The sequence below is a fragment of the Trachurus japonicus genome, chromosome 10 (genome assembly GCF_045865225.1).
Source record: "Trachurus japonicus isolate A0001 chromosome 10, Traja_1.0".
NCBI lineage: Eukaryota > Metazoa > Chordata > Actinopteri > Carangiformes > Carangidae > Trachurus > Trachurus japonicus.
Window position 1 is genome coordinate 7,107,049 of NC_140916.1, and position 23,265 is coordinate 7,130,313.

The window sequence follows — 23,265 nt, forward strand, 5'->3', positions numbered from 1 at the left end:
TAAAATTGGACGGTGGCAGGTATTAACAGCACATATGACCACCCCAGTAAGTGAGCTAATGGGCTTAACTAATTAACCATTTCACAATTGCTGCTAGACCTGCATTTTAAAGTGCTTATCCACTGTACCTGGCCTCCCCCTAGAGGTGGAATTGTGCAAAAATACAAAATACAGAGGACAGACCCGTTGCTAAGAGTAAGCACAGGTGGATTTCCTGATTCTATACCTTTGTTTGATTATTTTGTAAGCACATCAAGATCAAAGTCTACCTTTCAGAAAAAAAAGTATTTTATTTATAAGTCATATTGTGAAAGTCTTAATTGAACCACATTTAGTTGAAGGCACGGTTTATAAGCATCCTCATTCAAGCCAGCAGTAAATTGTTTGTGTCTCTGGGGTCTTCTACAGACAGACTTTTACTTTTACTCAAATAAAAAGACAAAGTTTAAAGGGATACTTCAACATTACCTTCAATTATCGGTGCATGTTGTTTTGAGATCCGCGGGGCAGAGACGTGAGCTGCTCAGCAAACACAATGGAGGTGAACGGTACAGGTCCCCTGTCCCTCAAAACTCATCACACAATCCAACAACTTCATAACACTCTCGTGGACAAGTTGTGACCTGCACATCCACGCTATGAAATAACAATGTAACATTATGAGAAGCAGTTGTTTTCGAGGCAAATAATGTTAATAATGTTACATGATTAGGCTATACATGATTATTTGATAGCATTGCAAATGTGCAGGTCACAACTTCCCCACAAAAGCCTTTTGCTGTTGTTGGATTGTGTATTTGATGGGTTTTATAAGGGACAGGCAGGGGACTTTGACCTAAATTGTGATAGCTGAGCAGCCTATGTCTCAGCCCTGCCAGAACCATTAGAAGACTAGTAGATGACTCACCTGATGCTGCTACCCATTGACACAGCATCGCCACAGGGCCACCATCTTGGCTCAGTTAGCTCCCTCCCTCAAAGCATTATGTCTATGGTGCTTGTTCTAATTAAATTACCAGAACTTGTTCAGTTTTTGACCGATTTTCAAAAGATTTGGTTTGAACGTCAGAAATGCAGTTATGATACTGCATAGGCTACTTAAAATGAACAATTTTAATCATGTACTTTTCTATGAAAGTAACATTATAGTAAGTAGTTAAAGCTATACAGTCAAAATTCTACAGCGTTATGGATATTTTTTTTTAGTGCAGATGACTGACTGGATCACCCATCTGCTGCAGCCCAGAGTCAGCAAGTTGCCTGACCCAATATGGCCACCTGTGAGTTACATCTGCATGTAGTCCGATCCACCCCCTTGCTCAAAACAACATGCATCGATAATAAAAGGGCTTAACCTACCACTATGGAATTATGGCAATAGGCAAATTTACCAAAATGTTGAACTATCCCAAACAACATGAATGGTTTTGTTTCAGACAGGTGCTTGACACTAGCACTGACAGTATGGACAGAAGTTATCAGTCAAGATATGAAAACTAATGTCTTCTGGAAAAAGAATGCGAGTGTATGCAAATTTAAACTACAATAAAGTTGGGGGAAAAAAAGTTATCAGTCAAGAAGAAGAAGAAAAATGGCGGCCGGATGTCACCGTCACCACGTCTTTAGGGGGCGGATTGGAATTGGGGGCACCTGTCCTGGAGTTGCAGCTCGTAGTGACTTTTTCATGTGAAACTGACATGATGACTTTTATCTATCGGGTGGAATAATTCATATTTAAGAGACCCGGAGACGTCTACAAGACTGTGGTAAGTGTTAAAAACAAATAGTAAGTTTTAATTGTTTTTGAAGATGCGCAGATGCTAAGCTAGTTAGCATGATCATCATCACTGACATAATGAGCAAACATTTTGAAGGTTAAAAAAATGCTGGCAAATGGCAAATTCAAATTTAATATTGTCGACCCGTGTGGCAAATGGCATCGTTGTGTGAATGCACTACATGTTTAAAACGTAGACCACTGAGTTGTATGTTTCAAAAAACCTGGCTAAGTGACAGCTGTTGAAAACTAGCCTCTCTGCTAGGCGCTCTTAATAAGACTGACCAGTGTGCAGCCCCTAAAGTACTTAAAATAAAATTATAATTAGGCTAGCTATATAATTAAATTTTACATCGTTCATTGCTGCCAGTGTTTAGACTTCCATATCACTATTTGTGAATGGTTTAGTTCATTATTAGCAAATGCTTCCTGACAGTTTGAATTGTTAATTAACACACACTGCCTCATCTGTCCTAGCAGGGTTAGGTTGAGCACAGGTCTATCAAATAATGCCAACTAATTACAGTCATTTTATTTAGGGAAGTCGCTGTAAAATCTGTCAAGTATAAGAGACATAGGCAACAGATTTCATGTACATTTATTTTGTCAGTGGTCTAGGACCAGGTAACAACAATATGTGATTAATTTTAGATGCCCTATAGTTTTCCACCCAATCAAACAACCCAGTAGTGATTGTCTAGTCTAGTAGTGTCCTTGTAATCAAAGAGATTGTTGAGCAAATTGGCATACACCGTACTGTATTATTGTTGTGACTAATGCTGGCATTTTTATGTCATTTTAATGCTTACTATGATTTATTAGAAGGCTAAATGAGCACTTGCTGCTAGTACCATGTTGTTTACTTTAGTAGATGTAATAGTTCTTTGTTGTAGCACTGTTTTATTACTCTACATACAGAAAGTTGACTCCAATCAGACACACTGTTTGCACTTAAAAGGTCAGAGCAGGGGTCTGTCTTGAATAGGAAAATTTCATGAAATGTTTACTCTTAACAGTTACAATTAAAGTAATAATTTGTGAGTGATTGCCCCTGCTGCTATAACAAACCTGTCACAGTAAGAGTTTCTCACAGCTGACCCTGTGTGTAGTGTAGTAGTAGTGTTTATTATGTGCTATCGCCATCTGCTGGAGACAGTCCAGACACAAATGTAAATCTGGGCAAAGAGCAGAATCCATTTGCAGTCTGTAAATAGCAACTTATTTTGTTGGCATTTTTGTAAACATGGCATCTGGACAATAAACAGTGCCTTTTGCTCACACAGAGCAAATATCAAATCAAAGGTTGACTCAAATCACATTATTAATTGATTATTTAATCTTTTTTGATAGACATTAGGCCTACATAAGCAAATGTCTATATTTGCTATTTCTCATTTACTGTATTAATACAAAACATTATCCAGTTTAAGCACTTTCAGGAAAGAAAGATTTAACTCAAAATATGCAAATATGTCCTATATTCGTATTTGGATTGAAAGTTAAAACTTGAATTTGTCCAAAACATACTGTAGCTTCTATAGCTATCTGATGGAATAACTGTGTGATTTACCGAGTTTAAGTTTTGCAGTAATGTAACATTCATTAATGTTTGTTACATTGGGTTCGACTGTGAAAGCATAATCCAGGATTTAAATCAATCTCCTCAAAATACTCCCTCCAACTGCCCCTCAGGAGACACAACTACCAACTACCAAGGGAGCCCCCAGGTTTGAGACTTTCTTTCCTCCATGTTGCACACCCATAGATTCTGGCTCATGTATCTATGTCCAATACATGCATTAGACACCCCCCACCCCCTTCCCCTCTTGATTTTAAATCTGCCAAAATCCTCGCAAACTAGTGTTACTCTGTCCTGCTCGAGAGCTGAGGGGACCAAATACTGACCTGAAGGATCAGAGCAAAGCCTTTGAGTGGGTAGCTAATTCCCTCTTTAGCCCTCATCAGCTGTCCTCCGGGCTGGGATGGAGGCGTGAGCGATAAAGCAAAGCTAGACCCATCTGGCAGAAAAATACAAAATTAGCTAGTGAGGGAATTGTAATTGTAGTTGTATACTATGGTTTTTTTTTTCAAGAGTTTTTTGCTTGTCACATTTGTTTATAATTTTTACTTTGAAGTGATTCACTTTTTGGATCCAATAACTAGTTAGATAACTTTATTTGCTTATCTTGTATCAACTTGCTGTTATCATCCCTAGGCACAATAATACAGTATCTCACCGCTTAAATTTTTTGTGAACAAGTCAGTTGAACCAGTATGGTATATGTAGTAGTCCACTCTCGCCAGTTTTTTTGTAGTTTCTAGTAGCACTGTTGGATTTGCTTATACGTTTGTGTCATTTCCTGTAGGAATTTACCAAATGTATAATTCAAGAAGATGGATAATCCAGACAGGGAAAAAGACGTGCTAAAACTGGCACTATTAATGATTTAGATGTGTCCACTAGAATCACTACGAATTGTATAGTATCAACTCCTCTCTATGACACTTTTGATTAAAAACTGATGCACACAATACACATTTAAAATCTATAATAACATTCAAAATAGTGCTACTTCCAAAAATGAGGCGAAACTGCGATCCCCTCTGGCCCCTGTTACTTACAGTGTCGGTGACTCTATTGCCCCCTGTTGCCCCAATTGAGGAGTAATACAAGATAAATTGACACTGGGCCCAATTTCATCTTTACTTGAGGGCTGATCTGCTGCTGTTTAGAGTGGTGCCCTAACCTATCTGTTAGCTCTAATGGTGGCCAATATATATAGATAAGTGTGTCTTGCCAGGAAAATCAATATCGATGTGGCCCCTGATGGTTTTTTGAGTTAAAGTGCTTTGTTTTCTGCCATTGCCTCGAAACAAAGAGGCGGTGGGTCCTTCTATTAACAATTCCCAGTCAACCTTGAGACAGAGTCAGAGCAGACAGAGACAGAGATAGAAATAGACAGATGGGGAGGTGGTGGTGGTGGAGGGTCGCTGCGTTGCTACCAACATCACTAGAGCGTTAGATTTGGTGGAGGATAGAAAAGCATCATCAGTGGAGCATGGGCAAGAGCTTTGAAGAAGCTTGGTGGGGTGTAACGAGACAGAGACGGGTTTTGAATGGCCAAAATAAGCTCACAATTATAACAAAGATAATGTCATTAGAAAAGTGGATGGTAATGAAGGTAAAAGTTTGGTAGTGGTAATATTTTTTATATGTCACGAGAACTGAAGGTGATGGAGAATACATAATACAGTCAGATTTGTTTTGTGAATATAGTTTTATTGAGAGAAGTTAAAATGAGCCTCTTGCAGTTTTCTACATCCAGTTATATGTGCTGAAAAATAATATACGTAATAATCAGAGTCAAATACAATGTAAATGCAAATTCTGCATGTTTTTTGTCCACTCCAATTGCATATGACCTGTTTTGGTTTGTAACCCCCCCCCAAAAAAACAAAAACAAAAACAACAACAACAACCCAACAAAACATAAAGTCAACCACAAGATACCTTCCCTTTCCAAACATATCAATCAGTCCGCATGCAGCAACTTCCTCAGTTTACCCTAATCTTATTTCCAAAAGCACAGATTTACTAACAATATCACAGTGATCAGGTTAATTACTAAGTAATGCAGGGACTTGGTAGTTGTTAAAGTTGGCTAAAGAAAATACCCAGGTAAAACACACCATGGAGAATTTTGTGTGTTTATATTGTTTACAAATCATTTTGTTCATTTAAATTAATTGGCATAGGCCTAATGGGCAACACATTGTTTTACTGAGCCTTACTGCACATGAGCTCCTCATTGAAGGTAAAACAAATTGAAAAACGCTATATGCTTACTTTTTCCAGATACATTCTACAATTTCAAAAAAAGAAAACAAATGTGTCCCTTTATAACACAAGCAAGCAGTTTGTGTTCTTTTTTTGGACTAGATGTTTTGGGTGACAGTTTTAAGTGGTGATGATGATTAAACTTGATTATTCAGTGATGGGTGAAATTTAAAAGACTGTGGGGTCCAACATTTTGTGTAGGCAAGCACCTTGAGCAAGGGAAATGCTTGTGACTGAATCATCCAAAACATACACAAGTGAACTGAGGTCGTTGAAGAAGTTGACAGGGTTGGATTTTTATCTTTTCTCATTTTTAAAAGCAAGCAGTGGAAGTGGTTCTTACTTTTCTGTTTTTACCTGCTGTGTCTCTGTGTGTTTTATGAGCTTGTTCACACATAATGATAAAGATCTACTCTAGGACTTTGTAGGAAAGACTGTACATGTACTGTACTGTATTTAGTCATCAGCTACAGTATCAGGTAAATTAGTATCAATCCAAACACTGTACTTTGTATTTCAAAACAGTCTGAAATACAAACAATATTACATTATTTAACTGTCTAATTTAAAATAACTAAGTCCAGGCACTGTTGTACATTGATACTACATTGTGTTTTGTCTGAAGATGATAGCTCTACTGTATTCTTCTATTTACACTATATTGGTAATCTACAATTTAATCTGTTTCGATGAGCATGCATCATCGCTTTTGCAATACACTGTAGTGTATTTCCATAGCTTCCTATCAAATACAGAGCTTACATCTACTGACCTGGCCAAAATTTTGTATGTCAAAGAAATCTACAGTTGAGTAAACATGAACTTATGTTTTACACAAGAAAGGCCACAATTTATTTATTCTTTTTACAGGTTACAGCTTGTGGCACTTTGAACACGTTTTAGTTAACTGTTTGTACATCACCCAGATGTCACAGTTTGTGTGCGTTTAACTGTACAGCGGTGTCGGACTCGGTCGGTCTCTCTGCTGAACTAGGAAGCAGACGGCTCAGGACTGGAGGTCTGGGAGAGTGGTGCTGGCTTGAACGACGTACAGGAATATGGGCTTGACAGTGAGGGACAGGAGTGATGGACAGTGGGTCTAGTGATCTCCATGGCAACAGCTGACACCATGGAGCACTCGTAGCCTTTGTTGTGTTTGGACAGCGTTTCTGACTCTTCAGACGCATGGTTGTCACCTGGTGATGTAAAAGAAGAAAACAATGATATTGGAGCTGGTGGGAAGAGTTTTGTAAGTAGATAAAAATAAATAAGGTGGGTGTCAGTTTCAAGCAGGATACCTGTCTCTGAGGAGCAGGATGGACAGACAGCTCTCCTAGGACAGCCCATGGTATGGATGACCTTTTCTTCAACACCATTTTCCACCAGCATGTAGAACTGCAATTTTCATGGAGTAATGAATCAACTACCGTACATCAATGGCAAGGCAATTTTATTTGTATAGCCCTTTTTTACAAACAGTTTGTCTCAAAGGGCTTAACATCCTCTGCCCTTAGACCCTCACATCGACTGAGGAAAAACTCCATAGAAAACCCTTTTAACGGGGAAAAATAGGAGAAACCTCAGGGTGAGCAACAGAGGAGGGATCCCTCACCCAGGACGGGCAGACGTGAACTTGAATTTAATGTTTTATTTAATCTGAAAGCAAATTTATATGTTGGTCTGCACAGAGACCACAGGGATTCAAATAGCTATAGCATGTCACTCTAGTCACATCCATCTCTCTGATTCACTGATTTTACTCAGATGTACGTACATACGTCAGTGCTCGCTGCTCAGTGATGATGGTCTTACCCGAGGCACGCTGGTCGTGGTGGCTTCTGACATGCTCTCATCTGTCACACTGGTCTCGCTCACATTATCCACTGAAGGCTGTTTGTGGAAGAGTTTTCTAGTTCTGTATGGAAGACAGTACAAACATGCATGCAGTAATTTTAATTGATTTATAAATCCCAAGAGTCCTCAGACTCACTCAACAAATCATTTCACATGCAGATATGCAAAGACAAATGTGGCATTTATATGGTTGTCAAGTCAAAGAGGTTGTGCCCTTGCATAACGTTTGAATTAACAATTGTAGGAAATATTAAAATCACCTTTGCTTCCTGTGTTTTCTAAACAATATTACATAGCACTACAACCATGATGGAGATGCAACATACTGTGGCTGTTTCAGTTGCTTAGCTTTCAGTGTGTTTGATCTCTTCAACATACTGTTGACCAGAGAGGATAAATCTAGATCCGGTGATGTACACGTGCACTATGGGCTGGTAGTGCATTTCCTTTATTTGTTTATACATCTGGCTTAAAGAACGCAGCGCATGAAAAAATGGGTTTTATGGCCATATTGCTGTGTGTGTACTGTGGGACTCTTCTCATGTCGGTGTGTGTTGCAGAGGAAACTGAACCACCAAACTCAAAAACTGCACAAGTGCACTTGCAGTCAAGTGCAGAAGGCAATTTGAGGCAGAGCTATTGGCGGCCATATAGTGTTTCCACTGGGGTCATACCTCACCGGCTCCATTTTGTAGCTGAGAAATGACCTATTTTTATGTGTAATTGCTGTAGAACAAGCTAAACCAAGCATGTAATTGAAAGCGTGCCACTTCCACAGGGGAACCAAGACTGCACACGTTAGGTTGTAGTACGTGGAGAAGGGGAGGGCTGTGCTTTGTGAGTCAAAAGAGTAGGGAATGCCAACAGCCTTGTCCATAAGCCAGCGAAACAACCGTAAAACAAATCAGCTACTTAGAGACAGCTCAGGTGGAAATAAAAGGGAGGAGGGGTGGCAGTATGTAGTTTACGTATGCTCCTCACTCGGCTAACCAGGGGTGCATGCTGCCATTCGTTCCACATGTGATCCGCTCCCTGACCCCCTGCTGTCATGCTGAGACACCTACATTACACGGATCATGCCACCGTGGGTTTGATAGACACCTCTAAAGGCTGTCAGCTCATTCATTGTTGAACCTGCTCCTCCCTGGTTATCTGTGCTGCCCTGTGCTCCCAGGGTCCACAAGACTAAACACTACACTGTTAATATAATATTATACATCATTACTGTAGTACATACATACACCAGCTCACACTCTGTGACTTATTTAATGTGTAAATTATACAATAATTTTGGCGGAAAAACTTCAAAAACCCACCATGATGGGAAATTAGTATTACCATTTACATAATTTTCTCTCTTTTATGTCTCTTTCTTTAAAGGGATAGTTCACCCAAAATTCAAATTGCACTCATTATCTACTCACCCTCATGTCGACTAAGGGCTGGAAGAAGTTTCAGAGTTATCCGTGGCTTCTCTGAGTTACAGGGGGTCTCGGCGTAGCAGTGCATGTCCATATAACGGTTGCAAATGGATACCACTTTTCTTCGTAACAAAAAGACACACCAAAAAACATCCAAATACCTCCATAGTGCTCGTATGTAATGTCCAAATTGGACGAACCAGGAAGAGGAGCTTCCGCTACAAAGAAGCTTGAAATATAGGTCTTATTTAATTTTTTTCGGAACAATTTCGCATTTCGGGGCTTCAATACAAGACGGACATTACATACGAGCAGCATGGAGGTATTTGGATGTTTTTTGGTGTGTCTTTTTGTTACGAAGGAAAGTGGTATCCATTTGCAACCGTTATATGGACATGCACTGCTACACCGAGACCCCCTGTAACTCAGAGAAGCCACGGAGGACTCTGAAACTTCTCCCAGCCCTTAGTCGACATGAGGGTGAGTAGATAATGAGTGCAATTTGAATTTTGGGTGAACTATTCTTTTAATTTACTTTTAATTCATATGCCTCAGCCCTCATTTACCACTCCATGCCCATGTTTGTCTTCTCACCCAAAGCAGTAGGTGACGCAGGCTGCGATGGAGAGCAGGGAGATCAGGATCACCATGCAGGCTGCAATGACCACGTTCCTCCTCTTCTCCTCCTCGGCCTGCTGAAGGTCCCACCACTCCAGGTCACTGAACTGACAGCGCTCGCCCATGTATCCTGATACACAACTGCAACAGGTTCAACAAAGACACAGGTAAAAGTTAACTCTACATGCTTCTGCCATTTCTTTATCACTTTTTCCAAACATACTGAATATACTTTCAATAATAATGTACCATATTATCGGAATTCATTCAAATTATTATCGAGAAATGAAGTTGTGGGACATTTACATAGGCTACATTAAATATAAAACTATTCATAATAAATCTCTTGAATACATCATGTTAAAACCTGACTGAGGTTAGCCGACTTTATAGATTTACAAGTAAGTATAAGTACATTTTACAAACTTTATTAAAAGAATATCATTATGAGCTGTAGAGTTGTGCAGGGAGGAAAATAATGTTACATAACTGAAATGCATGCTCAAACATAAAATGAAATTCTAATTTCTCTGCTACAGCATTTTCACTGTTGCTTTTAATCAAATCTGAAGTATATCTTGTATGTGCATATGTACATTTCATGTTGCACATGTGTTTGGCTTAAATACAGTATGAGTAGTTCAGAACTGGAAACCCCTCTGGCCTTAATCATGGAGCAACAGTGACACCTACTGCTGTTACTGTTAGTGATCATAAATACAACCAAATAACACCAGATAAAAGTGTGAGACAGCATGGTGTTTGAGGTTGTAAATGGGCATTATAATCTTTCTTAAATGAACTTATACTCAAATGATCTCTTGGGAAAAAGCCAATAAACATTATTTGTGTACATCTCCACTGAACACAAGAAATCAGTAAACTGTTGAACTTGAGGGGCCACAGGTCAAGTCGAGGGGTAAGACATGACGGTTTATTTACTTGCATGCATAGGACTCCATTTCAGGGAAGTAGAAGCAGACACCCTGGTATAAACAGTAGGACTCATGGGTGGAGGGGCAGCTCTCCACTGTGTTAGTGTTGTGGTGCCGGGTGGTGACATCAGCTGGGCTCCCAGTCGTCACCCATGTCGATGTGGTCTCTACGTCTTGAGACAGAGGATTAGTGATATGAAATGATTACAGTAAGAGTAAGACACTGCTGTGTATCTTCAGTCATATTCTGGTGTTTGAAATACTGCTTATGTCTTCAAGTGAGTCATATACACACTGTGTCCTGTCTATGATAAAAGGGATTATTATACATCCCAGATGTGAGAATGATAGAAATGGGGATGTGCTGAAGTAAGCCTGGTTACTTAATCGGAGTAGTTTTAAGCCTCCACTTCACTGATTTTGAGCCTAATGTCTCACCACTTTGAAAAATACATTTTAAAATCAGTAAGAAGAGAGAATATGGACCAGTTTTCCTGGTATCGGTGTTTAACACAAAAAAAGGAGGCCATGCTAAATTATATTTACTTCAAACACCCACCTTGACAGGTCCGTCCATTACTGTGGTATCCAGCCTGGCACTTGCAGAGATACTTCCCCAAAGTATTTTGGCATTCTGCATTTTGGTTACAGTTGTGTATCCCCAGTTTGCACTCATCAATATCTAAAACACAGACAGCAGCAGAAAAGATTGATTAGCTATAATAAACACAACTTTCTGTATTTATTTTTATGCATAAACTTTTATGCATGAATCCCTACCATCTCTATAACCAGGCCTGCAATTCCCTGGTACAGTCAAAGTATTGTTTTAATCATCTCCTTAGCTGATACACTCTGACGTTGACTGTCTGCTGCCAACTCTTCAGCAAACCCAGGAATCATTGAAGCTGGTCTACAAAGGAATCACTGGAAGACTTGGCTTCTCTCATTAATTTTTATCTTGTATTACCTTTGCTTCCAGAGCAGCTCTGCCTCTGAGAAATGTTTTACATCAAAAACTCAATCCCACTCCCTTCCCAGCTCTGTCACTTATGCTAATATGTAGCCTACAGTTTAAATCCCTGCTACAGGAAATGAGATAAAACAGTCTCTGTACCGAATGTTTTCCCATAGGGTTTTTTTTTATTTTTAGGATATGTAACTTCATCTCTCTGAGACCCATTCATATTACAGAAGAAGACTTACTCACCAGCACACAACTGTCCATCACCTGTAAAACCCTCTGGACATAAACAGGTTGGGCTGCCATCATGAAGCAGGCACTGTGCATTCACATCACAGCGGAGTGAGTAACACTCATTCTGGTCTGACAGAGAAGGGGACATATGGAAACATAACATGTAGTTAGAGGGAGATATCGTATGATACAGAACCGCAAATCACTGTCTTTTTTTAATAGTGCACTCTGTTACCTGAGATCATCTTGTCTGTGAAGAGAGTTGGTTCACTGTCTCTGGGAGACGTAACCTCAGAGGATTCACTGTCTCCAGACTCTACATAATAACACATATGGTTAACATTAGCCTTCATCATCATCATAGAGCATATAGTGCAGTACAGAAGTGTCTCCATCTGAGGTTGGACAGCCATAAAATGAATTACCTCCTGTTCCATTTGAAGCGTCGGAAGGTAAACAAGTCTTTCCATCAGCTGACAGGGTATAATGTGACAGACAGGAGCAGTGGGCGAATCCCAGTTTGCTCTCACACACCTGGGTACAACCTCCATTCAGATGAAGGCAAACGTCTGCCCCTGAAGATACAGATGCAAAATGACAATTAAAAGCACAGGAAATGTGAACGATATATTCGAGAACATCCATCCATCTATCCTTTCTGTAAAACAGTACTGTATTATTCTGTAGTTGAGTTGATTTAAATATACTCAGAACATAATCCCTGTTGTGTCTCTGTACCTGGTTTAGCAAGGGGATGAACCACCACAACGGCTGCTGGTTGGACCATGCTGCCATGGATGCGTAACAATTTCTTTCCAGTCCGCTTGTGTATGCTCCTGAGCTGCTGGTGCTCCCAATCAGAGATCCAGAGCCTGTCTTCAAAAACTGCGAGGTCAAAAGGTCGACCTGGACCGATCAGATCAGAAAAGATGAGAAAGTTCAGGGTCCACACAGGAATATCAGGTGAGTTATTTTGTATTCGTTCAGCTGTCGCTGACTACTGCAAGGTCAAAAACACAGGCAGTTAAATAGGAACATCACTATATAAAGGAATAAATTGGAGAATATGTACAAGTGTTCGGTGATTTTAAGATAACTACATTTATTATTTAACCTAAGGGTTCACAAAGTTTAATTAACACACACATACGTCTCTGAGTACTTTGCTGCAGGGCGTCTAAGGTTCAGCTTGTTTGTCTTAACTCTGTATTGTCAGATGTGGTATTGCCTTCATCAGTGTCCAGTCTTCTTTGTCAGGCTTAGATTAAAATCCAATACATAGAACTGCCAGCTGTGGCCATAGGTTAAAAGCCCTAAATGTAATTTTATTGTATGTAATGTATTATGGGCCAAATTTTAAACACATTTGTCTTTTCTTACAACACTAGAATGATGTAGAGATTTCTTTTTTTCATTACAGTGTTTCAAACCAGCCTCACCTACTTGGTTCTCTGTCAGGATGCGTCGGTCGGTGCCATCCAGGGCAGCAGTCTCCACCAGACCTCTCTGCTGGTCGCACCAGAACAGACGGTCCTCTGTGAGATCGATGGCCAGGCCGCTAGGTGACACAAGGTTGGTGCTAGCTATGACAGTCCGGTCTTTCCCCTCCAAAGAGGCACTTTCCACCACAGGTCGGGCTCCTGTATCGGTCCAGAACAACTTCCTCAAAACAACAAAAATAAATAGATTAGGCATACACTGTGTCTTAATCCCATATTCAATCTAGATGTTTGTCCAGTCACTCTGTTTTTATACCGGATACAATGTTAAAGGTCCAGAAAGATGACCACAAAAATAGAAGGGTCTTTTCAGCATAGTTTCTGTAGTAGATATTAAATGCTATTGAGACATTGAAGATTGTTGGCACATACGGATGCTGCATACTTACTTTGCCATTGGATGAACTGCGATTCCTCTTGGTTTTTCCAGTCCTTTACTCACAATAGTTTCTCTGTTCAGTCCATCCAAGTTGCTGCAGTCAACCGTTGACTGGCTGGAGCACAAATTAATAGATGAAAAACAGTTATATCAGTTTTGTTGTTTTATTTGCAACACAACAATTACCTGAAAATATGATAAACCTCAGCCCCCCCAAAAAATCACTTGCCGGTGTCCCACAGTGTTTAGTGTAGGTTTAATAAAAACAAAACAGACAAAGGAAAAATAAAAGGAGCTTAGAATTTAACATGACCTCAAAAGTAGTTTGAGGTTATGTTCGCATTGGACAGCATTAAAACTAAAGGCAAATATTCTAGAGAAACTGGATAACTGTAGCACATGTTTTCATGATGAATTGCCTGAATGTGTGTACAGCACAAACCTTTTATCAGTCCAGTACATCCTGCGGTGGATCCAGTCGATCGCCAGTCCTTCTGGAGAGTTCAGATTCTCAGACACAACAATGTCTCTGTACAGACCGTTCAGATCAATCCGCTCGATTGTCTTCTGGCTTGTACTTGCAAAGTACACCTTCAGAATAAATATATATATATTTTATTAAAGAGCACATGTATCATATATATGGATACTAAAGACCATAAACTACCTGCTGAAAAATATGGATTATGTGACTCATCTGAAATTACAGCATGTGTCCACTAGGTGTCAATGGCTGTCTGCAGCAAATCTAAATCTGGTCTACCTAAATCTGCTTCTCTGAGTCATGAGACTTTGGTCAGTGTGGTAAATAAACACTTTACTATGAGTAATAAAAAAAAGTGAAACAAAAAGAATAACAATAATAATCAAAAAATGAAAGGGCTTTTCATCTTACATTGTTCTGGACTGGGTCATAGTCCAAAGCTATGATTGTTCCTCTGGGCTCCTCCACCAGGGTTTGGTCCCCGGTGCCATCAGGATTAATTCTTCGTACATCTACTAAATTAGCCACTAGCAGATAAGGTGGTGGTCCTGAAAAACACCAATCGGATGTTTTCTGATCAGATTTACCATAGTTGTTGTTAACTCACTGTGTTCATATTCATAATTCTCATTTCCTTTACAAATCTCTCTTTGTAATGTGCAGAATGTGTTTGTGGAAGCTAAAGATAAACAGGGAGATAGGAGGTGTGTTTATCTGTGTGGGCTTATGTGCCTCAGCTGCTCTGCACTGCCGTGGTATGACTCACCAGTAGCAACACAGAGCTTGCCATCTTGATGGAGCCGGTAGCCAGGCACACAATCACACTGCCACCTACTAGGGGTGACAGGAGTGCAGAGCTGACTGCAACCCCCTTTGTCTGCCGATGAGCAGCCTGCAACAGCCAAACACAGTGTTACACAGATAAGTTATGTTCTCCGCAAACACACTTCATTTTCTAACACGACTTGGCTCCATGTGTCTCTGTAATACTGAATTTTTATCAACTTAGAAATCCTTTCCCCACTCATCTTTTTTTAATGAGAATATTTTCACACCTTTTATCGCTAATAAGACAAAATTTGTCTGTGCTGTTGGACACTTTGTCTCCCCTGATCCTCAATATAAATTGTAACTCCATTGCTAAATGAAACAGAAGTGAGCGAACACTTGTTTTCTCTATTTGCCAGTAAAGGTAGTGTTAGATATGCACACATTAAATATGTATGTGTAACACCAGGGGAGTGTCCACTCTACCATATTGTGTGTTTGTGCATGTACTACTGGTAATTAATTACATAATGTTATTAATATTAGGTAGGTTTTAGCTTCAGATTACAGGGCTGTTAATCTATGATATTGTCCATACCAGTACAGGCTTGTCCATCTTCCTGGAGAATAGATCCCTCAGGACACAAACATACGTCACCGTCATCCGTCGTCAGACATCCATGGCCACACTTAGTCATATTGCCGTCACATGGTATGATCTCTGATCGGGGAAAGAAATGTCCATCTTCAAACAGTGATGGTAAAAAGATGACTAACATGCTCTGGTGAAATCCTTTCATTGAGTCTGTCGATTCTATCAGAATAGGAGACGGTGTATTGAGAGTGCAGTCAAATCCCACACAGTGAGGATGATGTAATGTTACCTCACAGGAGTGTGGTATCTCCTGTGCCTGTGAATATGGGCCAGGTATACACAGATAGGATACAATATACAGATATGAATCTAATGTGAAATAGTTGGAGGGCCTGTAGCTACGTATGCCTCTTACTGTTGACTTTGTTCTACTGCAGGTGCAAAATTATTGCACTAGCTTTTTGCACTTTTATGGTATTTTTTGATTGAAATAAAAAAGGTCTTATTGTCACCAACTACATACTACTGCATCAATTGAAGAATGCATTGTGTGCTGACAGAATCAACAGGAAGAGCTGCACTATACAAGCACATACATGTAAGGAAAAACATGTTGCATTGCTAATTTTATGTTAAAAACTGCAGTTTTGTAAATGTATTTATTTAGTGTAAATTAGTTTTTCTCATTATTTTTTAATGAGTCAAAAACAAGAAACATAAGCAGCGCTGCTATATGCTCCTCCATGTAATCTCTGCTGCTGCCTTCATTGTCAAGTCTGCTGCTTGGCTGCACGTTTGTTTTCTTTTGGACCTTGGCAAAGGTTGTCTGCTAAACGGCTTAGGGAGACAAAGCTGCTGACCAGATATGTTCCCTATTGCAAATGTCACCTCGTTATCTAATCTCATTGTGTCTGTGAACCTTTCCTCTTCTATTGGCCTCTCAGCTGTGAGATTAGAAGAGAAGAGATTAGGATGTGTCCATAATGTCTTTTAATATGTAATGAAGTTAATCACTGTGTAGACGCCACGGTAGCTACAGTAGCAAACTGGTCAGAAACCACCCACTGCCAGGGTTAGGGTTAGTAGGTGAGTACCACAGATCACCATCAGTAAATGAAAAGTATGATTGGAATTCAGGAGTACATTGCAGCACTGATTAAGGAGCTGTTCATTTTTTTTCTTTTTAATTTTGTAGAATCTGTATTTAGCGTTTATAAATGCACAACACTACAATGATCCTTATACATGTAGTCATTACACAAAAGGACAAAAAACCCATGGCAAAATCAGTTGTTCTTCCCAGTTTATCTAACTAAAGATTTTCTTATACATTCCCTCATGACTGCAATCCATATGTTGTGCCTAAATATTAGATTGTCTAAGGTATCTGTTTGCTTAAAAACAATCAGTTGTTATGCTGCCAGACAACAGTCCTGCATTATGGCAGAGAGGAATAACCAGACACAGATTCAAGTAGAAAAGCTCTATGGAATAACTGGGTTAGTAAAATTACAAATTTTTCAAATGGTAAATGTTTTATTATAGCTCCTGAGGGCTAATATTGAGGGCAAGTAATTACTATGTGCTTTTTGGCCCTTTTTTGACATATAAAAGTGTATTATTAAAAAGATTCAGCTTCTATAAAATTTGTATTCAAGACTCAAACTGATACCTTGACTTCAGCCTGCAAGGACAGAGATTATTAAAAAGTAACATTTATCAACATTATCATTTTCACCCACGTTACGTAGCCTCTCCGTCTTACCGCTACTTGGCCTTTATGAGTGTGACAAAGTGTCACTGTTTTGACCCAAGTAACCTAACACACAATTGGCAGCTCACATATGTCTGGTCTGTCTGGTTGTCTGTGACCCAGCCTTTTTATAGGGTCAAAGTAGTGTCTAGGGGACAAATGCCACCTTTCATAGCACCGTAGAAGAAAAACCACCTCATCTAAACTAGCACTATGTTAATTGTACTGAAAAAAGTGCTGAAAGTGTTGAGACTTTCTGAAAAAAAAAGGTTTTACGTATAGCCATATAACTTAATCTCCTAATTTATTGTGTGTATGTCATGACTCCTTCATGCCACTAATAACACCATCAGGAAAACAAAACACAGACAAATGGAAAAGACATCTGCTACGATCAGCATGATACCAATAATAGAAAATATTTCCACTTTACCTCGACATGTCTTCCTGTCTGGTAGGAGGGCGTATCCTTGAGGACAGGTACAGAAATAGGAGCCTGGGATGTTCTCACAACCAAGAGAGCAGCCATGGTTCCAGTGGGCGCATTCATTGACATCTGTGGTGCACATATACAAATACAGGGCCATTTTAATTAATAGATTATACTGAACTTTATAAGATTAATGGCGACTTTCGGCATTCACATCACACTGAAAACTAATTTGGCTCAATGTAATCATTCTACTGCATTTTTTAATTCAATCTGATGACAAACGTACCAACCTTCACAATAAGTGCCATCCATACTGAGAGCAAAGCCCTCACTGCACTGGCAAACCCCCTGCTCAGCGAGATTGGAGCACACATTCACACAGTTTCCACTCTGTTTGTCACAATCTGTTTAACAAAAAAACAAACAAACAAACACTATATTACTACAACATTGTCACTTCAGTCACAGTCATATGAGAATAAAGATGATAAACTCAGGAGATGCTACAGTGCAGTTCAATTGTCACAGTTGAGCTGCAACCTGGAAATGACGATTGGGAGTCCGCCAACGGCTGGTTGAGGGCATGCACCACCTTGATGTCCGTTGGGGGTTTCGCCATTCGTTTTACATTAACATCCAGCGGTTTTCCACCAGTGTACTTGCTCACTTGTTTTATAACCCGGGATGCATCATCAGTGTAGTATAAGTGCTCCAGAAAAACTGATATCCCCAGTGACTGAGACCTAACGGCAAAAACAAAACACAACTGCACTGAGAAATCATTTAAGACGTCACAGCATTGGCCTGTTGGAGACTCAGGATGAGTAACTAATTGGAATACAATGACATGCTCACCGAAGAGGATGATCTATGATGTGCAGGGCGTTCCCGTTGTAATCACAAGAGCCTATGGCACTTTCTCCTTGCAGACCAAACTGAAGCCAGAACAGTCTGTTATCCTCTCTGTCGATTGTCAGTGCCTTCAGTTGCTCGGCTATCTTAATGAGTGTGGTTTTCATCTGTCCTGTTACATCAGAGCGTTGGATACTCGGAGTCATCCCACCAGACAGCCAAAACAGGAATCTGCAGAAGAATGTTTACGATTGAGAAAATAGAAAATCTTTGCTGTTCTCCTAAGTAATTATATGGTTATTTGCCCACTCACTGAATAGTGTCATTTATAATTAGATGCTTCTACTAATGCCCTTAACCAGGAGTCTCATACACACGGTGTGTCATGGTCATATTTTCGTCGTGTTTCAGAAATGTGAGAAGCCCCACAGACCTAAATGCAAAATCAGTAAAAAAAAGTCATTTAAAAATGCTCTTGGCCTTTTAATATCACGGCTATTCTTAATTTTTAATATAAATGCCTCGGTGCCAGTATTTACTTTTGCGTGTCCACTTGCCAGCCTACTGGACCAAATGCAATGAAATGACGGGCAATGTGTGGCCCAGCTAAAAATGACCACCTCTGTGTTTGACGTGAGAGATCGGTGGTATGTCAGAGTCCCTCTGGCATTTTGCACCTCACTGCTAGCCGTGCTTAATGGGGGGAGATGAAACATTTATACAGTAGTAGCACACAAAATGCCAGGAATCTCAGCTGTGTGTGCGGAGCTGCATGGGAATTATAAATGTAATATAGTTTGACCTGTCCTTTTAACTCGCCTACAGGAGGAAAAAGCTCCCTCAGGCCAGACATAAAAGTGTAATGTTAAAATGGATTACCTGTTAGTGGGGTCAACAACTATAGAGCTTGGCTGTGTCAAGTGTCTTAAAAGAGTTCTCTCATTTTTCCCATTTAAATCCATTCTTTTGATTTTTCCCTTTTCTTGACTTGTCCAATACACGCTGTCCCCAATCCAGTCCACTGCAAGGCCCGAGATGTGTTTGTCAGTTGAGTAGAGTTTCTGGAAGACAAACATTTAAATCAGACTGAGGGCAAACCCCAGATCAATACATAAATGTCAATTCTATAAAAAAATAACATTTAATTTTGAGTTTTCTTGAAGAATCTCTTAGAGATAAGTGTGAATGTATCAGTACTGTTCTTCAACCGCTCTACTGATCTGTTTCTGTAGATGGCTAAAGCTTTGAAGTTCCTTACAGCTGTGGAGCAGTTACATAATCACCTGTTTGTGTGCTCCTCTCACTGATGCTTTGTAGATGACCCCGGTGTGTGTGTCGGCCCAGTAAACCCCCTCCTGTCTGAAATGAAAGTCGAGCAGGATAGAGCCTCCCACACCAGCCACAAGCCTTCTCTGGTTCCTCCCGTCGAGGTCCATCCGGTGAATGGCTTTACCGTGACCGAATAGCAGGAAGGGCTGTGAAGCTTGACAAAATGACACACATGTTTTGTGGATCATTCTAAATTTAATTATTATTTAGGCTCCATAACACACAGTACATATCAAAACAAGGTCCCTCAGTACTCTAACACATCGTCCTGACATACAGCGAGCAAGCGAAACGGCAATGAAAACTCGCGCGAAGGTGAAGGATATGCAGCGTGACGATTTTGTCGCGAGTATATTCTATTGGTTCAGAATCCAAACCAATCAAATTATCGAGGGACATACACAAACTTGCGGCACTATTTTGAGATTCCTGGCATTTCCTGGTTGCCGTTTTTCACATCTTGGAGTGTTTTTTTTTATTGTATTTACTCTCACATTCTCCTCTCTGATAACTTGCTTGTCAACAGAAAGCAGCGTGTACTTTTCAACCAATAAGAAGTGTTTAGGGGCGGGACACCGCCACGAAATGTTGTCCAGATAGAGACAGCGCGAGCGATATTTTCAGGGTTGCGGCACGTCAGGACAGGCTGATAGAAAAGTACGCATTCTAATCACTTTTCCTTGCTCGCTCGCGTCGCTGTCGCATCGCTGTATGTCAGGACGGGGTATAACTCAGCAGTGCAACACAAGCAACTTCTATAATTATCATCCCAACGATGCTTCTGTGTGTTTATAGTGTTCTTCATAAAGAGACATGGAATGGGCCCTAGGATTTGCATTGACCCTGAAACTTTGTTTGGTGGCAGAATTGACATTCAAACTTATACAATGTGAAAGCTACTACATTATTTCTAGCCTTATATCTACTGACTCCTCCACAACAGCACATGAGTGTTGCTGTCCCACCGGCTTGTCCTCTGAATACTTCAATAGTCGCTTCTTTGGGTCTTTGTGCTGCTCTGCAGTTGTCGTTACATTTGTCATATTATCTGATAAAGCGCCCGGCTATAATGGGGTGAAGTTCAAAGCAGACAATACATCGTCCCTTAGCAACAAATAGCTGCTCTGCTATCCTTTGACTCTCTGCCCACATTCTACCATAAATTAAGTTAGAAGAAAGAAGAAAGTGTCACTTCCATTTTAAAGGTTTTTGGTTTAGCAAATACAATGTTAACTCTCTGATGTATGAAATGTCTCAGATTACCACAAATGTGATCAAATTCAGAAAATTTAGAACACCAAAAGGTTAGTATCACTGTTTCCTTTGTAGAAAAAAAAGTTATACATCATTTCTGAACACAAACATGCACAGACAATTACATTTTGACAAACTATCTGATGACCCCAAATCTATGTCCACCCTCTGAATTGCTATTGATAGAAGCTCCCCTGGTCTATCATGGTCATGTGCAGCCATGGATACTGCTCTTAACTCTGTGGAATGAAGAAAACAATGAGCAACAAACACCAGACAAACAATATAATGAAATGTCTGGTCTGAGACTAGCCACTGGTGCTGCGTTGCTAGGAGACATCCTGATGAATCATTGATCGACAGGTTCACAGGGTGGTCAGCATTGGAATTAGTAAGCCCAGTTCTCTGAATATGGTTATTGGTAGAACAGATGCTATCAAAACAATATATTTTTTTCATTTTACGTTACGTTATTGGATCTGATAGAACAGGGCACTCCTAACGCATGGAATGATTTCCTATTTTTCATCATGGTAAAATTGTGGCTATTATTAAGTCAGCTCAGTGGATTGACCAATGCAATCTTGTTGCTCATCAAAACAACAACTTAAAGATGTGGATACATTGTTAAACACAGGATAAGTTACACTGCATGGATGGCAAGAGTTTATCTTGCACAGCCTTTTGGGTGTGATCTTTCTCTAGTTATAGATGCAACATGTGTAACTGGAGCCTGGGCACAACATTGTGTAAACTGGGATATACTCTAGGCTTGATTGAGATTATTACATTTTTATTAGTAGGGAAACAGAAAAGGGAGTGCTCATATTCTGTTTGAATAGCTTTCTCTGTGGCTCCAGGCTGTGAGAATGTGATGTTTTGAAAATAAAATACATCCTTTTCATTGTGAGGTTGGCTTTGACTGATAAGTACACATCTGCTGGAGTTCAGCAGAAACTAAAATAACTAGGAGGAAGATGTTCTGTAGCTTGACCTTTACCTTTAACCTAAAATAGTGGCAAGAGATTCTCAACAGCTGTTGTGAAAACAACTCATCATTGCACTTGCATCATCAAGTAATATGTTTAGTTGAGTTTATCCTCTGTTAAGATAAAGCTACATGAATTCATCTGTCCCACTCTCCGTGGATGTTCCCAGGTTACTGACTTTTAAACATCAGCATCACCATCTGTAAGCCTCAAAAGCTGTCCCTGTGGCATCCCACAAAAAACTTGGGCTCAGCCTGAGATACACCCACTCAGTGCTCAGTTAGTGTACTGTACTGTACCTGTGAACCAGTGCATTGTATTGTGTGCTTGGCCAAGTTCACCAGGTTCTCTTTAGATTAAGGGTCCATGGCGGAAGAGCAGCTTTCACAGTAGCTGTAACTGTACTGTACTTTTTACATAGTGGCTAATGGTGTACATTTTTCGTCATGCGCAATAAATCCACCAGAAAAAAGCGGCTGCCACACATGGGTGAAAGACCAAGAGGCCTCCGTATACAGTACAATAGACTACAGTAGTGTCAGCATCACTTCTGTCCGTGCCGTGAATTGGAATTATCGCTCTGAACCGAAGAGGTGTCAAACTCACCCACACAGCTGCTGTTTCTCCCCGCTCGCGATAGGCGTTCATCCCAGCACGCTGCTCCGAGGGCCGAGGCTCCAAAGCTTTGCACCATGAAATAGATCAGCGCTCCTGTGATCGTTGCAGCCAACATAATCCTGCGCCTTTTCCCCTGTCTCGGGAGCTGCACTTGTTCACTTTTTCTCAGGCATTCCCACTGTCGGAGCTGGCGCACAAGAATTCCCCAAAATCAAGCAGTGTTTGCTTACAGACGGTTGACATCCTTATCGCCCGCTTAAACACTAGAGAGACAGTGGAGCTTTACATACCAGGTGATGTCAAGGTGATGATGGAGAGAGAGAGAAAGAGAGATGAAAAAACTCCACTGAAAAGATGGAGAGTTCAGAATAAAGAGGGTGATACTGCTATTGCAGTGTTTGACCAAAAGAAGGAAGAAAAAAAAAGTGTGTGGGATCCTGCTCACTCCCCGCTTTGCCCCCCGGGTGCCAGTCTGTTTTGGAAGCAAAGATTGAAATTCCTGACACCTCCGTGGTAAATTTGGCACATGCTAGTCCAGCATTGGAGCAAGATCTTCTTTAGGCTGCAGTCAGCGTCTCAAGCAGAATGTGGAATATGCAAGAAATGAGGCTGGGCTGAAGAAAGGTCCCACATAATAACAAATCTTACCCTCACCCCACCCCTTGACCCAT

At 40.3% G+C, this 23,265-nt stretch overlaps 1 protein-coding gene across 2 annotated transcripts; it reads right to left on the reverse strand.

Annotated features, from left to right (window-relative positions):
- Nucleotides 1-5,044: 5,044 nt before the first annotated feature.
- On the reverse strand, nt 5,045-23,249 carry egf (epidermal growth factor). Of its 2 annotated transcripts, none has more exons than XM_085789060.1 (23): nt 22,583-23,249; nt 19,688-19,887; nt 19,284-19,465; nt 18,408-18,635; nt 18,093-18,295; nt 17,843-17,956; nt 17,553-17,675; nt 15,370-15,492; nt 14,770-14,895; nt 14,415-14,551; nt 13,962-14,110; nt 13,530-13,634; nt 13,081-13,304; nt 12,380-12,547; nt 12,067-12,216; nt 11,877-11,957; nt 11,654-11,770; nt 11,003-11,125; nt 10,451-10,610; nt 9,485-9,649; nt 7,428-7,530; nt 6,914-7,010; nt 5,045-6,811 (listed from the first exon to the last, which is right to left on the reverse strand). In XM_085789060.1, exons 1-23 carry the CDS (start codon nt 22,707-22,709, stop codon nt 6,606-6,608), a joined length of 3,411 nt encoding a protein of 1,136 aa, XP_085645186.1. In that variant the 5' UTR covers nt 22,710-23,249; the 3' UTR covers nt 5,045-6,605. The 2 variants fall into 2 exon arrangements, with proteins under 2 accessions (XP_085645186.1, XP_085645187.1); XM_085789061.1 differs by having other exon boundaries at nt 6,490-6,811; nt 10,451-10,616; nt 22,583-22,795.
- Nucleotides 23,250-23,265: the final 16 nt, after the last annotated feature.

Excerpts from the sequence above, each read along its gene's own strand:
- egf (XM_085789061.1), bottom strand. The coding sequence starts at position 22,709 with ATGTTGGCTGCAACGATCACAGGAGCGCTGATCTATTTCATGGTGCAA. Across the intron at positions 12,217-12,379 it reads TCATCCCCTTGCTAAACCAG|GGGCAGACGTTTGCCTTCAT; the intron begins GTACAGAGACAC and ends CTGTATCTTCAG. Across the intron at positions 11,771-11,876 it reads CACAGACAAGATGATCTCAG|ACCAGAATGAGTGTTACTCA; the intron begins GTAACAGAGTGC and ends CTTCTCTGTCAG.